General features: G+C 47.9%; 1 protein-coding gene across 11 annotated transcripts in view; it reads right to left on the reverse strand.

Moving 5' to 3' along the window:
* Nucleotides 1-17,743, reverse strand: part of DCTN1 (dynactin subunit 1) — a 144,032-nt gene that overhangs the window by 45,697 nt on the left and 80,592 nt on the right. For 7 of the 11 annotated variants that reach the window (XM_084626590.1, XM_084626589.1, XM_084626588.1 and 4 more), the window contains exon 6: nt 2,753-2,770. The exons of 3 other annotated variants lie outside the window; for them this stretch is intronic. In XM_084626590.1, coding sequence (XP_084482716.1) covers nt 2,753-2,770 — 18 coding nt within the window. Of the gene's footprint in view, nt 1-2,752; nt 3,108-17,743 lie in introns of those variants that run through there. One more of the 11 variants, XM_084626582.1, reaches the window with a different exon arrangement.

Consider the following 17,743-nt stretch of genomic DNA (forward strand, 5'->3'; position numbering starts at 1 on the left):
TGTCCTGTATAACATTTGCTTGTTTCTTCTAATGAACGTTATAAAAACTACAATCAAAAACTTCCCTCCCTTTGGCAGGCGTTCCGGAGCCCCAGGGTATGTCTACACTGCAGCCCAGGCAGAAAGACTCACGCCCGCACGCCCGTACGCCTAGAGCTAGCATGCTAACATTAGCAGCGTGACCGGTGCAGGTCAGGCTGCAGCTCAGGCCCACTCAACTCCCTAGTCCGAGAGCCCAAGCTCCAGCCCAACCTGCAACAGCCATGTTGCTAATTTTAGTGCACCAGGGGGAGACTCTAGCCAGGCTAGCAGGCTTGCTCCAAGCTGCAGTGCAGACATATCCTCAGGGTCTAGAGAGCACTTGCTGGTCGCCTGCAGAGAGCCAGCTAGTTACAAGTGCTAGCTCGTTTCCAGCCAGTAAAGTCCTCTGAAATACAGCTGGAAATACATCCCGTACATTCCCAATACTCATTTTCCATGTAAGCAATTGCTCCAGGGAAGTGGTAGGATTGCCAGTGGAAGGGGAGCTGGTCTGCGTGGCCACGAACAGAAGAGGTGGTGACACTCTAGTAAGAAGCGACCCACTGCTATGAAAATGTTTGGGAACCTCTGTCCCACAGCTATGTCTGATGCCTGAACTTTTTGAGGTCCCAGAAGAACAGGGCTACCAACTTTACCAGTTACAGCCTAATGAAGAACTTTGGGACCGCTTAAGAGCTCAGAAAGCTCTGTATCAAGTATTCCAGCCATGAATATTTCAACAGTCGGTGGTTCTGAACTGTGCTGCATAATGCAAATAAATATTTGATGCCATTCTGTAACCTTTGTTCCTCCACAAATCCCACATTCAATAGGAAAAGTAGTATCTGGGACCCAAAATAGAAACACACAGGCTGGGAAAGCTTCACTGCCAGCATGCAGAAATCAGGAAAGCCACCTGCTAGCTATCAACGTCTAGAAGAGCAAAGCACGGCCTAGGAAGTCCGCCTTGCCCTGTCCCCTTCCTCTTCAATATAAAGGTGCAGCTCCCAGGCCCTACTGGTCCCAACACACACCATTCCACCTGGAGTAGAATGGTCTCAATTTGGATCAAGATAGCAGTGTTCTCTGCTGGCAGCTGTAGGTGTGCGCTGCACCCGTATATGGACTATGAGAGCAGCTGCAAGTCTCTTAATTTTAAGACCCCTCGGTGTGGTCAGTGGGCTCCTAGTAAGTTATCACAGGCCCAAAGCCAGGGCTCGTGAACCACAGGAGCAACATACAGCTGGAATTCCTATTAACTGCATGTTTCCACACAGGCTACTCATATAGCGCGTGTGTGAGCGTTTCCAGCACCCAATGGGTGAGCCCTGCTTGCACATTATAGGAGCTGGAAGCTGCTGAAGATAGGTACCCTAGGAACACAAACACTTTACTTCAAGACTGCAGCACCTGAGCCCACTACTCAAGTCTTCTCCAGAGGATGCTCAGCAGTTGGATAAACCTGCAGGAATTAATGTAGCTTCCCATTAACATAATTACAGGGCTTCCTCTCTAGCTGATTATTCTGGACAGTCACATGTTCTGTGCATTATTGCTAACTGTACCTTACAATAAGAAGCTTTACATGACACCTTCAAGAATCCGAGAGACCTAGCGCATGATGGGCTTGCTCACACTCTCAGAAGTAGCCAAATACAGAGCAATCATAGGAGGAACAAATCCGACCAGGAAAGGAAATTTTAATATAGGGAAATTGCATATAAATCAGGTAATGATGGCAGACTTTAAAACTTCCCTGGAAGAAATGCAGGCTGGCCCTAACAGCCATCAAATCACCAGAAATGGATATATATGGATCTTGGTTTCCAGACTTGGCCACAGCTCTGTTTTCTTTCTGCTCCCAAGAGCGATACAGAATCAGCATTTGCAAAACTTTTCTTTTGGAAGAGGATTTTAAAGGAGCTTTAAAAATAATCACCATACAGGAAAGTGTCTCACTCTCTTTGGTCAGCTTAAGATTCCAGATCCATACACCAGGTGCATTTACTGGAACAGAATTAAGAAAACACCTTCTGGCTGCTGCAGCTGAAACAATTAAAGTGGCAGGGAAAGGTGTACGTTTGCTTTTGGGCTATTTGTATTTTTAAACTTGTATTTCTAGCAGATCACTAGATGTAGATCTCACTAATTGCTCTTTTGAACTTAAAACACTGATATGCTAAAAAAAACAAACATAAGGACACCCAGAGAACAAAAATCAGAGTCTCTACTGTAACCTACAGAAAAATATCAGCTCGACACAGGAAATCCACATAACAATAATCATTGGAAATTCTTAAAACACAGGCAAAAAATAAGAAGCAAAAGAGTCAATTAGCCAGCACGGCCAGAGAAGAGAAATAAAAACTATTATTAGCATGCGACTTTTATACAGCAAGCAGCCGTGGGACGCTAAACCCCTGTCCTCCGATGTGAGCCGCAGAGGCACTGCATGCAACACGAACAGCAGGCTGCCAGGTGACATGGAAAAAGGACTTGAACACAAACTCAAAGGAAAGACTACAAATTAAATTCAATTGCATCGTTTTGTCATTACACACCCACCCGCCCGGCTTGTCTCCCCAGAGACACCTCAAAACTGAGTTGGAAACTCAAAATTAAAGCTCTGCAGTCGTAACATACCAAAAAAAACCCCAAAAAAACCACAAGCAAAACAAAAAATGTTTAGAAGCAGCGTTAAAAATGATCATGTGGATACAGCAGATTGTACCTTCCGTGTTGTTGGGGCCTGCCTCATCATTGCAGAAAAGACAGAGGAAGAGAGAGAAAGAGAAAGAGGGAGGCAGAGAAGAGAACGTTAAAACATTCAATCACAACAATGCAGCTCTCTGTAGACAGTCTCTCTCAAGCACAGTCTGCCCAGGAGCGCTTGCAAATGGCTGCAGCTTTTCCTTTTTATCTGCCATCCATTGACCCTGATAATCCAGCAACCGCTTCCCGAAACCCAGACTGCTAGGGACGCCGTTAATTAGCAAGACTCTAGTGTGCTGGAGTGCGGGTCCATCCTAGCAGCCGGAGCCACGGGCCACACTTCCTTTCTCCGCTGGCCTCTCCAACCACCGCCCAGGGCTCCTCATTACATCATCACTTATGGATTTTTCCCTCCCCTCTCCAAGTTCTTAGGCAGCCCTTAGATCCAGGCACAGCACCAGAGACTCAGCTGATGCTTTCCTTCCACAGGGAGGAGGGATGCACAGGGACGAACGTGCTCCTCTGTAACCTAGCAACACTTTAGGCTCAGCTGTCTCACTGGCTAATTAGAACATTTCTTCATCCCTCCTCCAGCAATAATGGGCCCGGCTCAGCATCTACGCATGCACGCAGAACCTCTTCGCATGATACAGCCCAGCCTCCCTAGCTACTGGGAGCAGTCTACACACCAACCACAGGATCTACCAGAGCCCAAGGAACTGGTTCAAGGGGCAAGTTTGTTAGTTTCTACAGTTTCAAACAAACACAAAGTCACCTTATAGTACTGAGAGTTCACCACCCAGTACTACTCCTGTGTTCCCACCTTCCCCATTCATTCTCTCTCACACAGACACTCAGCTTCACAAGCACACAGGAAATACAACAGCAAAGATTTTTTAAAGTTTATTCAGTTGAATAGCTGCGTGCAAAAATAGAGCCACAGTGAAACCCGCATCAGAGACCAGCCTTGAGAGCCTCCTGCCTTGAGAGTTTGCCCCCAAAGGCTGCCAGGACATGGTCAGGAGGACCTGTTCCACCATCAACAGGAGACACTGCAGTTAAGCAGACATTTCTGAGCGCTAACAACCTGGCTTCGGGGCACTGACAAGTTTAAACCTCAGATTTAACGCCTTTAAAGTTTTCTATCATTCCCAGGCTAATACCTGCCTAGAGGCCAGTGGTTGAGAAAATATTTCCCTTAAAACACAGTAAAAACCCTCACTAATGCTGTAGAACGTGAATTTAAAAGCTACAACAGTCTGGAAATTCTAGGTTAAGGCTTCCGTCCTGCCTGGCATCACTCTCCTCTTCCCCCGCTCCCCATTATAACAGCCTTCCGCTTCAGGCCAGAGACCCTACAAGAGTCCTAGCCTGTATGGGGGCCTGGGGAGCTTGCAGCCTGGCTATGTGGGGTAAAGGAGGTCTCTAGGCTGTATCCGAAGAGAACAGTCTCTCATTCACGCAGGGAGGGTGAAAGAGCCAAACCAGGATCTCGATCCTGTGTTCAGAGGAGGAAATCTTTGGCCCTAGATGAGGGCAAGGTGTTGGAATCTCAGGCCTGGACCAGGAAGGCGTAGGAGGTTGCGATAATGCTCACAGGCCAGTGTGCAAAGCACCGGTCTGACCAGTGCAGAGCTGTTGTTGCCTGGAATGGAAATACTGATGGAAGAATGGTGAAAGTGGAGGGTGTCTGTAGCCCAGAGGAGGAGAGTAGGGAGGACAGTAGGGCAGTGGTGACAGCGCTGGCAATTCCCTGATTTACAAGAAAACTATAAACTCTAGTTTTTAAAATGATAACGTTCTACAGAATAAGGGCTTACACACTTTTTTGAAAAGAGAAAGGAAATATTCTTAGCCCTGGATCCCTTACTGACGGCATGTGTCTGGGAATTATTGACCCTAAATAACTTTTTAAACCGGGGAAATGAAATTTGTCCAATGTGTCGGTGACAGGAGTTCTCATCTAGGACTGGTGCACTGCACCAGTCTGAACGCTAGCCTGAGGTTCTACAGATATGAGCAGCAAAAAAAGGTTTGTAAAACTGAAACCAACTCCCCCCCCCCCATCTCATAACAAAAAATGGGTTTGTAAATCACTTCAGGAATGTTTGATGTTCTTCTCCTCTAGACCAGAGACCAAGTATGAGACGTTTGAGGCCAAACAAAAAATATTTTTGGGGAAGATACATTTGGAGAGGGTGGGAGGAAAAATAGATTTTGGAATGAAAACAGTCTAAATATGGAGTTTCTATGGCTGGAAATTTCCTCAGGTATCGAAGTATCAGTTTCAAAATCAGGCAATGAAAGAGTTAAAATCACCCCACACTGGTCTAAGAAGTCCCCGCATGTGAATAAATCTGTGCCCTCCATCCACGATCCCAAGAGATTCCCCAGCACCGGATGGGAACTATACTTACAAATAAGAGCCACACATGCAAAGTGCAATTTCAACAGTACCAGCAAAAAGGGGGGCTGTTACTCCCTTAATCTGCAGTAAGAGCTTTTATTATCCAGCATTTACTATAATTAATTTTGAAGAGTAAAAGATGATGGTGGAATCAGAAGGATTCAATATAACAGGTATCAAACTGGTACCAAACTCACCTTGACAGTGTCCCTTGAAATGAGAGAGGGTAGGCTGCTGACATCCCCGATACAAGTTTTTTTAAAACTACATTAAAGCTCTCCCTCACCTTCTATGCCTCTTCCCCTAACAATACAAGGAAGAGGCACCAATGGGTAGCAACACAAACTCTTGATTCACAGTTCAATGAGCCCAAATAATGCCATCATGAACTCTATATCTGGATGTTCCTACCTTACCATACATTTTTCAGGGGCTGCAACATTCAGATTTCAAGGTCTTATTCATAATTTTGTTGATATGTACAAAGAGAACATTTTCCCTCTGAAAATTATCTATATATTTAGCATTAAAACCACCACTTCCAAGCTCCTTCTCTGGCTTATCAAGCTCTGAAGTGTCTTAGAAGCTGACAATGAGAAAGGTTATTTGAACAGACCAGCATACATATGGCCAAAAACTGAAATGGCCACCAATCAGCCCATCTTTTAATTAAATTAACTAGACTTGATCAGAAATTTGTGTTAATTTAAAAGCACTACCAAGTGCACTGGGTTCAGCTTACAAAAACCACTCAGTAGCCTAAAGCACTGGTTTTCCACCTTTTTATCATTTGCAGACCCCTAAAAATGTTCAAAGGGAGGTGCGAACCCCTTTGGAAATCTTAGGCATAACCTGCGGACCCCCAAGGGTCTGTGAACCACAGGTTGAAAACCACTGGTGGGAAAGGGGAAAGGAAAGCAGATTCTGGTTTTTTGTTGCACATTAAGAAAATAAAACTGATTTAGGACAATAGGAGATCAGCATAACAGGCTGCTCACCGATCACAGCCCCAGTTCGTTTGGGTTTAAAAGGAGATGGATTGCTGAATATTGCTCCTATCAACGGGGAGGAAGGCCATTTTCTTGTTAATAGCTGCCCAGCTGACACTGAACAGGGCAATCGTGCATCTCTTTTGAACAATACAGTACAAGTAAAGCCCACAGCACTCGGTCAGTCTTGAACTGGATTTTTCACTTGAAGCACTATGGACCAGATTCCGTCTGGCTCTGGCCACGTCCCTTGCCCTGCAAGGCTGTGCAAGTCCTGGGAAGAAAATAAATGATGCAGAGCTTGGTTAAAGTCTGGGTACAGAAAATGGAGAGCATTTCTAACAATGCAGGCCTATGTTGTGCCACCAACTTGCTGCTAAGCATCAATTTATATCTGAAACACTAAGTTGCCAGGCCAAAGATTGTGTCTTCCTCTTGGGAAGCAGCTGCAAAGCCTAAAACCCCTGACGAGTACCAATGGAGAGCACAGACAGGTAGGTCCTTCAGGGACTCAGGACTTCATTTATTGGTAGACCCTATAGCACATGACCTAGATAGAGATGACAGAGCAGAGGAGCAGCTTGTCAGCTTCTCCCAAAGGAGCATGCCTTGGTTCCAAGCTGGATTATATACACACAGAACATGACCATATTTTTCAGAAATCTGCTGTCTGGCAACAATTTACTGAGTGAGAACACCTTAGCAACAAGAGGAGATTTCTGTTTAATTATTCAAAACATTTTCCTCTGGCAGCATTATAGATAGTGGATGTCTTCAAGCACAGAATCCATACTAGCTACCTACAGCATCATCATAATATGGAGGGCAGACACAAGTTAGAGATTCCAGGACGTAACACGGCTACATGCTCAGCTCAAGATGTGGTATTGCAGGCTTGGGCTTATAGTTTCCGTAGGCTGCTTCTCTGTTGTCATCTGTTCTGCCCAATTTAGATACAGCCATCAGGCTCCTGGCAGGTGGCCAAGTGCATCCATCAGGCTACTTACCCATACTTCCTGGTGCAGGGGTCAGAACCTTCAGCAATGCTACATTGCATGGGCTAATGGAACGTGGGAATCCACTGCACATGCCAATCAGTTAGCCAGTGGCTTAGGACCTTTCTGTTCCTGCTGCTGCGGGGTAGATAAGAGGCATCTCTAAATTCAGTAAAAGAGGGTGATGCTTTATGGGCAGATTCCTTTCACTTCCCCCCAGCAGGAGATGGAGGAACAAGGAAACATCAGGCGGGTTCAGTCAGCGCCACCTTCCATAAAGTGGCCTCTGGTTGATTTCCAGACAGGATCTTTTCAGCAAGCTGAAGGTATTGGAGCTTTTCTGGATCTCTGTGGAATTCTGATAAAGACCAGCATCTGTCTGGGCATCTACCTTGAGGCAGCAGCTCTCCACACCACATCAACAGCATCACATACTTGATGCTGGCCATGCCAAAGCCTTTATGCAGAAAGTATGTATTATCTGGTGGTGGTGAAAGCTCTGTTCCATAGCTAGCCCTGCCTTTTGCTATGGAACCTGGTAGTCCAGAACCTGTAAAGGAGCAGCTCACAAATCCCAGCAGCACTAAAATTCAGGGCTCTGGGATGCAGTGCCTTTAAAGTTTGGCCAATCTTACCCCTGGGCATTGCTACCCCAACCACTAAGTTCTTATGCAGGAAAGAGGGTGGGAGATGTAGATGGCAGCCTCCCCAGCGTAAGATATCCCCGTTTTCTGCTCCCTGGGACGAGGAGAGAGGCGTGAGGCGTCCTCCACACTTTCAGCTACTCATCAAGAATAGACTGCAAAGGCAAGAGCAGTTCTATGGCAAGGCTGCTCTTGACCTAGCTACTCTGGCCCTTACGAATTCCCTGAGTGGACCAAAAATAATTAATTCAATCCAGCGGTTCTCGCAAGCTGCTTTAAACGTGGCAAGAAGTTTGGATTCTCCAGATCAGAATCACTTGTTTGCTGCTGTGGACCTTTAGCAAATCCTGATGGGTCCTCAGTGTCCAAAAGGTAGCAACAGGCCTCAAGAAAATCCCTCTGCTTCCTGACCCACCTGGGATGTCAATAAGGGGCAACTGCCAGTGACAACACAGCAACAGCTACCACAGCTTGTGCCAGATCCTGGAGCGGGCGGTTCTGGAGGGCTCTGCAACTACATCTGGTTGGTCATGTTGAGCCAACAAAGCCAACTCCCAGCACACACCTCACTGCAGGATCCTCTGAACGGCGTGTTAAATGGGGCACTTCTGTCTCTGGGATTAACCTGCTGGATCAGGCTCTGACCATGCGCTGTCGTCAGGGGTTTTGAATTCTTCAGTTTGGAGCTGCCTGGAGTCAGGGGCTTCAGCAGGGGCACATCTGATGGCAGCTGGCTCTGGGGACACCCCCCATGTTTGACAGTGCCCCGGAGGCAGCGCCATGTCGGAGAAACTGCAGCTCCGTGCCTCACTGTGAGCAGCAGGGCTCTCAGACGTCTGACAAAGCAGATCTGCTGAACCTCATGGGAAGCTGAATCCAAATCAACACAGGCACCACAGACGAACTCCAGTTCCCAGAGGTAGGACTTGTCGTAGGCTTCCGCTTAAAGGTTGAAAAACCAACCAACCAAAAAAAGGGTGGGGGGGAATCCACTGAAGCAGCAGAGCAGCAGGGAAGGAGTGCTGCGCACACGCCCCCAAGAGCTGCCACATGGATGCACAGCAATAACAGAGCTGCAGAAACTATTCCAAAGAGAGGATTTCCAGAGTCAAGGCCTTCACAGCGCGAGGGAAAGGAGCCACCACCCCAGGAGGGCCATGAAGAGTGGGGTGGGCCGAAGCGTTTAGGAGGCAGAGAACTGAAACAGACATCACAATTATTTGACAAAGGCAGGGTCAGCCCAAGACTGGATACGCAGAAATGGATCATGCCAGCTGAGCAGAGCCAGAGTCCATGTCTAAGTGCAAGTATCTCTCCACCTCCACTAACTGAAGCATCTGTGAGTGCTCTTAGAGCCAGCCACAGCCAGAGAACTGATGACGTTTTCACAGGGGTTTATTTATGAACCTTTCACTCATTTTCACCCACACAGTTACAGCAGAACACACTAAGGAGTTTGCCTTTATTGTTCAATTCTACCCGCAACAATCAGGCTGTACAAATGGCGTGGGGGACCAGAGAACACACACCAGCGTACGTGTGTAAAAAGTGCAACACACTGAGTACGTTTCCCAGACCTGAGGAAGAGCTCGGGTGTAGCTTGAAAGCTCGTCTCTCTCACCAGCAGAAGTCAGTCCAATCAACGATATTCCCTCCCTCACCTTGTCTCTCTGATATCCTGGGACCAACACAGCTACAGCAACCTTGTTTTCTAAATGGCATTCACGGGAATATGCCATTGGCAGAACGTAGTGGAATCTAAATGTACACTACACTATCGGTGTGTGTTACAGTGAAGACTCTTGTCCACTATACACTGGCCACACACAGGCCTGGTTTACACTAGAAAATTAAGTTGGTTTAAGTACTTTGGCCAGGGGTGTGAAAAATCCACACCCCCCGCACGGTGTAGTTAAGCCAACCTAAGTCCCCGTGTAGAAAGCACTTGGTCGATGGCAGAATTCTCCCATCCAGCTAGCTTCTGGCTCTCGGGGAGGTGGACCCCCCACGCCGATGGGAGACTCCTTCCCGTCGGTGTAGGCAGCGCCCACGCTGAAGTGCTGTTGGAGTGGCACAGCCAGGCCGCTGTAGCGTTTTCAGTGCAAGCCCACAGAGAAAGACGTCTGGACCGGACTTTGAAGGCACTAACAGCTCCAGGGAATCTCTAGTTACATTAGCACATGGCCATGTTCTCAGTTCGGGTAATAGCTTTAGTTGGCAATTTTACCCAAACAGTGCCCAGCACTCCTCTGGAATAAGGTCTGTCTACTAGCCAGAGGCAGCTGAGAGCTGCTTGTAGCATGCCCCTTACTTGGCCGTGTGCACAGCACAGCATTCACCGAGTCACACAGAAGCTGACGGGGATCTTTTTTTCAGTTACGAGAATCAGGGATCATATGAGAAGTGGACAGAGCCAACAGGTCGTTGAATGACTCAACACCTTTTCTAATGCAGGTTCCCGATTTCAGAAAGCTGGAATACATACGCACCTGTCCAAAGTAGTGTCTGTGTCAATGGGGTACTGCCAGCATCTTTTACAAATGCATTAGTCCTAGGACAATTACTAAATAGGTAAAGCTAGAGAGGAGAAAACACACTGGTTCTTAAATAGAAAAGGAGGACTTGTGGCACCTTAGAGACTCACAAATTTATTTGAGCATGAGCTTTCGCAAGCTACAGCTCACTTCATCGGATGCATTCCTTCCTTGTTCTTAAATGGAACAATTCAAAATTAAAAAGGTGAAAAAGCTGATCAACACTGTCCAGCACAAAATAAGCGCTCTCAGAACTGGATGGAAGGTATGCATTGAAAAGTGACTGATTTCATGGTCATAGGAAGCAATAAAGGGCTTATGGGGCCAGTTCATAAACTAAGACATTTAGACCTTCCTAACTCCTCTGGGCAGCGGGCCCAATTCATGTTTTACTTCTGGGTCTTTAATGAAAGAGCTGCTGCCAGGCCAACACTAGAACGGTCTGTGTACGCAAGAACACACTTGCAACAATAAACAGCAGTTACTGGCTTGTTCTACCATCTACTGCTCTTGTTGAACTCAGCAGCTTTCACCACGATTAATACGGAAATAGTCATGAACCTGCACCAGAAATATTGCCATTAAGTAGCAGTGCTCATTCCTTAGAGAAATTACACACTGTCATCACAGCTTATAGGCTGGGCGAGAGAAATGTTTGCCAGCTAAGTGAAGAATTCACTGTAAAAGAAGAGTTCTCAAGTGCATGGGATCCATTCTGTCCCCTCACCACACATACACACACGCAGGCACAGGAAAACTGACATGTCCGCCCTGCAATCCAGATGAGAAACACACACTTCAGAAGGATCATCTGGTTCTTCTTTCATTTAAAAAATTAAATCAGGCTTGGGTCGTTCCATTTTCTTTAAAGAAAATCAAAACTCAGAGCATCCATAAGCAGACATGCACCTGGGTCCCTCAAGGACAGAGCAGGCGCATCTGCTCAAGAAACGGAGACATTAGTACAGTACACAAACTCCCAAGAGAGGCCCCTGGGAGTGAACACTGTGTGAAGTATTCAGAGTAACAGCCGTGTTGGTCTGTATTCGCAAAAAGAAAAGGAGGACTTGTGGCACCTTAGAGACTAACCAATTTATTTGAGCATGAGCTTTCGTGAAGTAGTAGAACAAGAGATGTAACACGAGATGGACAAAGTAGCAGCAGCTGCTGCATGCATGAGAGACAAGGGAGCCCTGTTTGTTATGAATCTTTTGTACTTGGGCTCAGAATACAACCCTTAAAAATGAGTCCAGAGCAATGAATGTTCTGCTGATAGCTGAATGGTCTCTGTGATGGTACAAGCAATGGGGCTGCTTTTATAGGTCACAGGATGAAGCTTGGGTAGATTCTGCGTACAGAGAATTATAAAGCTCGGCTAAAATAAAGGCAGGGAACAGACTGGCTCCAAGCCACCTGCTATGGGGCAGATGCAAACTATTTGATGAATCACTGAATCAACTCCCAATAATGCGCCCTAGAAACAAAGTTTTTCATTGTCTCCATTCAGCTGTGGTGTAAAATGGACAAAGCACTAGCTGGCTACACTCCCCCTCACAAAGGCCTCAAACTTCCAGTATCAGATGGAGCAGGCCCTCGGTTTCAGCTTCAGACAACTCTGCCAGCCACAATCTGCCCATCCGATGAAGTGAGCTTATGCTTTTAGAAAGCAATTTTATACAGTCGATTGTGCGTGTCCCCACTAAGCGCATTAAGTCGGAGGAGTGCGTCCACAGTACCGAGGCTAGTGTCGACCTTCAGAGCGTTGCACTGGGGGTAGCTATCCCACAGTTCCCGCAGTCTCCACCGCCCATTGGAATTCTGGGTTAAGTTCACAATGCCTGATGGGGCAAAAACATTGTCGCAGTGGTTTTGGGTACATGTGCCACCCCTCCCTCCGTGAAAGCAACGGCAGAGAATCGTTTTGTGCCTTTTTTTCCATGCGGGCGCCATACTGCTTTCAGCAGACGGTGCGGTAAGACTGCTAACCGTCATCATCGAACCACCACTTCCGCTGCCACTCTGCTCTCCTGCTCTTGTCTCGATAGCGAATTTATCCATGTTGTCTCTCATGGGCTCCCACTTTCGCTGCAACTCAGCTCTCCTGCTCTCCTGAATCCACCTCACAGGTCGTCAGCCACCTCTTCCGCTGCCACTCTGCTCTCCTGGTGGTCTCGCAGAGCCACTTCCGCTGACACTCTGCTCAGCAGCTCTTGTCTCGCCATGACAAGGCGAATGTGCAACCCGCTCAGCTGTTGTGTCCTGGCAGCAGACGGTGCAGTAGGTCTGCAAACCATCGTCATTGAACGACCGCTTCCGCTGGCATTCTGCTCTCCTGCAGACGCCACACCACGATAAGCATGGAGCCCACTCAGATCACCGCAGCAGTTACGAGCATTGTAAATACCTCTCACATTGTCTTGGGGTATGTACAGAACCAGAACCTGCAAAAGCAGGCGAGGAGGCGATGGTAGCACGGTGACAAGAGTGACGAGGACATGGGCACAGACTTCTCTCAAAGCAGTGGCCCCAGCAATTTGGACATCCTGGTGGCAATGGGGCAGGCTCATGCCGTGGAACGCCGATTCTGGGCCCGGGAAACAAGCACAGGCTGGTGGGATCGCAAGTGTTGCAGGTCTGGGATGATTCTCAGTTGCTGCAAAACTTTCACATGTGTAAGGGCACTTTCATGGAACTTTGTGACTTGCTTTCCCCTGCCCTGAAACGCAAGAATACCAAGATGAGAGCAGCCCTCACAGTTCACAAGCGAGTGGCAATAGCCCTCTGGAAGCTTGCAACGCCAGATAGCTACCGGTCAGTCAGGAATCAATTTAGAATCATAGAATATCAGGGTTGGAAGGGACCCCAGAAGGTCATCTAGTCCAACCCCCTGCTCAAAGCAGGACCAATTCCCAGTTAAATCATCCCAGCCAGGGCTTTGTCAAGCCTGACCTTAAAAACCTTTAAGGAAGGAGATTCTACCACCTCCCTAGGTAACGCATTCCAGTGTTTCACCACCCTCTTAGTGAAAAAGTTTTTCCTAATATCCAATCTAAACCTCCCCCACTGCAACTTGAGACCATTACTCCTCGTTCGGTCATCTGCTACCATTGAGAACAGTCTAGAGCCATCCTCTTTGGAACCCCCGTTCAGGTAGTTGAAAGCAGCTATCAAATCCCCCCTCATTCTTCTCTTCTGCAGACTAAACAATCCCAGCTCCCTCAGCCTCTCCTCATAACTCATGTGTTCCAGTCCCCTAATCATTTTTGTTGCCCTTCGCTGGACTCTCTCCAATTTATCCACATCCTTCTTGAAGTGTGGGGCCCAAAACTGGACACAGTACTCCAGATGAGGCCTCACCAATGTCGAATAGAGGGGAACGATCACGTCCCTCGATCTGCTCACTATGCCCCTACTTATACATCCCAAAATGCCATTGGCCTTCTTGGCAACAAGGGCACACTGCTGACTCATATCCAGCTTCTCGTCCACTGTCACCCCTAGGTCCTTTTCCGCAGAACTGCTGCCTAGCCATTCGGTCCCTAGTCTGTAGCTGTGCATTGGGTTCTTCCGTCCTAAGTGCAGGACCCTGCACTTATCCTTATTGAACCTCATCAGATTCCTTTTGGACCAATCTTCCAATTGGTCTAGGTCCTTCTGTATCCTATCCCTCCCCTCCAGCGTATCTACCACTCCTCCCAGTTTAGTATCATCCGCAAATTTGCTGAGAGTGCAATCCACACCATCCTCCAGATCATTTATGAAGATATTGAATAAAACCGGCCCCAGGACCGACCCTTGGGGCACTCCACTTGATACCGGCTGCCAACTAGACATGGAGCCATTGATCACTACCCGTTGAGCCCGACAATCTAGCCAGCTTTCTACCCACTTTATAGTGCATTCATCCAGCCCATACTTCCTTAACTTGCTGACAAGAATACTATGGGAGACCGTGTCAAAAGCTTTGCTAAAGTCAAGAAACAATACATCCACTGCTTTCCCTTCATCCACAGAACCAGTAATCTCATCGTAAAAGGCGATTAGATTAGTCAGGCATGACCTTCCCTTGGTGAATCCATGCTGGCTGTTCCTGATCACTTTCCTCTCATGCAAGTGCTTCAGGATTGATTCTTTGAGGACCTGCTCCATGATTTTTCCAGGGACTGAGGTGAGGCTGACTGGCCTGTAGTTCCCAGGATCTTCCTTCTTCCCTTTTTTAAAGATTGGCACTACATTAGCCTTTTTCCAGTCATCCGGGACTTCCCCGGTTCGCCACGAGTTTTCAAAGATAATGGCCAGTGGCTCTGCAATCACAGCCGCCAATTCCTTCAGCACTCTTGGATGCAACTCGTCCGGCCCCATGGACTTGTGCACGTCCAGCTTTTCTAAATAGTCCCTAACCGCCTCTATCTCCACAGAGGGCTGGCCATCTCTTCCGCATTTTGTGATGCCCAGCGCAGCAGTCTGGGAGCTGACCTTGTTAGTGAAAACAGAGGCAAAAAAAGCATTGAGTACATTAGCTTTTTCCACATCCTCTGTCACTAGGTTGCCTCCCTCATTCAGTAAGGGGCCCACACATTCCTTGGCTTTCTTCTTATTGCCAACATACCTGAAGAAACCCTTCTTGTTACTCTTGACATCTCTGGCTAGCTGCAGCTCCAGGTGCGATTTGGCCCTCCTGATAACATTCCTACATGCCCGAGCAATATTTTTATACTCTTCCCTGGTCATATGTCCAACCTTCCACTTCTTGTAAGCTTCTTTTTTATGTTTAAGATCCGCTAGGATTTCACCATTAAGCCAAGCTGGTCGCCTGCCATATTTACTATTCTTTCGATTTGGAGTGGGCAAATCTACTGTGGGGGCTGCTGTGATCCAAGTAGCCAATGAAATCACTAAGCTGCTGCTAACAAGGATAGTGATTCTGGGAAATGTGCAGGTCATAGCAGATGGCTTTGCTGCAATGGGATTCCCTAACTATGGTGGGACCATAGACAGAACGCATATCCCTATCTTGGGACCGGACCACCAAGGCAGCTAGTACACAGACCGAAAGGGGTACTTTTCCCAGGTGTTGCAAGCACTGGTGGATCACAAGGGGCGTTTCATCAACATCAAGGTGGGATGGCTGGGAAAGGTACATGACGCTCGCATCTTCAGGAACTCTGGTCTGTATGAACAGCTGCAGCAAGGGGCTTACTTTCCAGACCAGAAAATAATGATTGGGGATGTTGAAATGCCTATAGTTATCCTTGGGGACCCAGCCTACCCCTTAATGCTATGGCTCGTGAAGCCATACACGGACCGCCAGGACAGTAGTCAGGAGCTGTTCAACTTTCGGCTGAGCAAGTGCAGAATGGTGGTAGAATGTGCATTTGGACATTTAAAAGCACGCTGGCGCAGTTAGACCTCAGCGAAACCAATATTCCCATTGTTATTACTGCTTGCTATGTGCTCCACAATATCTGTGAGAGTAAGGGGGAGACGTTTATGGCGGGGTGGGAACTTGTGGCAAATCGCCTGGCCGCTGATTATGCGCAGCCAGACACCAGGGCTGTAAGAAGAGCACAGGAGGGCGATGCAACAGAGAAGCTTTGAAAACCAGCTTCATGGTTGACCAGGCTACGGTGTGGCAGTTCTGTTTGTTTCTCCTTGATGAAAACCCGCCCTCTTGGTTCACTCTACTTCCCTGTAAGCCAACCCCCCCACCGCCATCACTGCTTGCAGAGGCAATAGAGTCATTATGTTGTTTCAAATTCATGCATTCTTTATTAATTCATCACACAAATAGGGGGATAACTGCCAGGGTAGCCCAGGAGGGGTGGGGGAGGAGGGAAGGACAAAGCCACACTGCACTTCCAAACTTATTGAATGCCAGCCTTCTGTTCCTTGAGCAGTCCTCTGGGATGGAGTGGTTGGGTGCCCGGAGGCCCACCCACCCCGCATTCTTGGGCGTCTGGGTGAGGAGGCTATGGAACTTGCAGAGGAGGGCGGTTGGTTACACAGGGGCTGCAGTGGCGGTCTGTGCCTTTCCTGCACCTCAACCATACGCCGAAGCACATCCGTCTGATCCTCCAGTAGCCTCAGCATTGCATCCTGCCTCCTCTCATCATGCTGCCGCTACCTTTCCTCTTGATCCCGCCACCTCTCCTGTTGCTCCCGCCTTCTGTCCTCACGTTCATTTTGTGCTTTCCTAGACTCTGCCATTGTCTGCCTCCACGCATTCTGCTGGGCTCTTTCAGTTTGGATGGACTGCATGAGCTCAGAGAACATTTCATCGCGAGTGTGTTTTTTTCCCACTTCTTATCTGCGCTAGCCTCTGGGACGGAGATACTAGTCGTAGCGTTGAAACATTTGCAGCTGTGGGAGGAAAAAAAGGGAGATTAAAACTGAAAGAGACACACTGGCCGTTTAAAAGGAGAGGCTGATGTTTTCAGGTTAACATACAGTACAAACCCAACTAACCCTTCTCCCCCCACCCCCCCCACACACACCCAATTCTCTGGGATGATCGCTTCATCCCTCCCCCCACCGCGTGGCTAACAGTGGGGATGATTTCTTTTCAGCCACAGGCAAACAGCCCAGCAGGAACGGCCACCTCAATGTCCCCTGAATAAAATTCCCCTATTTCAACCAGGTGACCATGAATTATATCACTCTCCTGAGGATAACAGAGAGAGATAAAGAACGGATGTTGCTTGAATGCCAGCAAAGACTGGGACCACAAGCTGCCATGCTTTCTTATGCAATGATTCCAGGCTACGTGCTACTGGCCTGCCATGGTAAAGTGTCCTACCATGGAGGATGCAATAAGGCTGCAAAGGCTTTGGGAATACCTCCAGGACAGCTTCATTGAGATGTCCCTGGAGGATTTCCACCCCATCCCCAGACACGTTAATAGACTTTTCCAGTAGCTGTACAGGCCGCGAATGCATCCTAAGTCTGCAGGGCAAAGTAATCATTAAACACACTTGCTTTTAAACCATGTATTATATTTACAAAGGTACACTCACCAGAGCTTCCTTCTCCACCTTTGAGGTCCGGGAGCCCGGGTTGGGAGGGTATTAGATCTATGGTGATAAACAGTTTCTGGCTGTAGGGGAAAACAGCTTCTCCGCATGCCTGGTGTGCGCTATCATCTTCCTTGTCCCCAAAATCCTCATTCCTGTTGTGTGAGACTCCCCCCTTGCAAGGGGCCACGTGCAGGGGTGGGGGCATCCCCTAGAATTGCATGCAGCTCATCATAGAAGCGGCATGTCTGGGGCTCTGACCCCAAGTGGGCGTTTGCCTCTTGGGTTTTTTGGTAGGCTTCCCTAAGCTCCTTAAGTTTCATGCGGCACTGCTGAAGGTCCCTGTGATAGCCTCTGTCCTTCATGCCCTGGGAGATTTTTTCAAATATTTTGGCATTCGTCTTTTGAAACGGAGTTCTGATAGCACGGAT

Source organism: Lepidochelys olivacea (assembly GCF_965140295.1).
Source record: "Lepidochelys olivacea isolate rLepOli2 genome assembly, chromosome: 4".
Lineage (NCBI taxonomy): Eukaryota > Metazoa > Chordata > Testudines > Cheloniidae > Lepidochelys > Lepidochelys olivacea.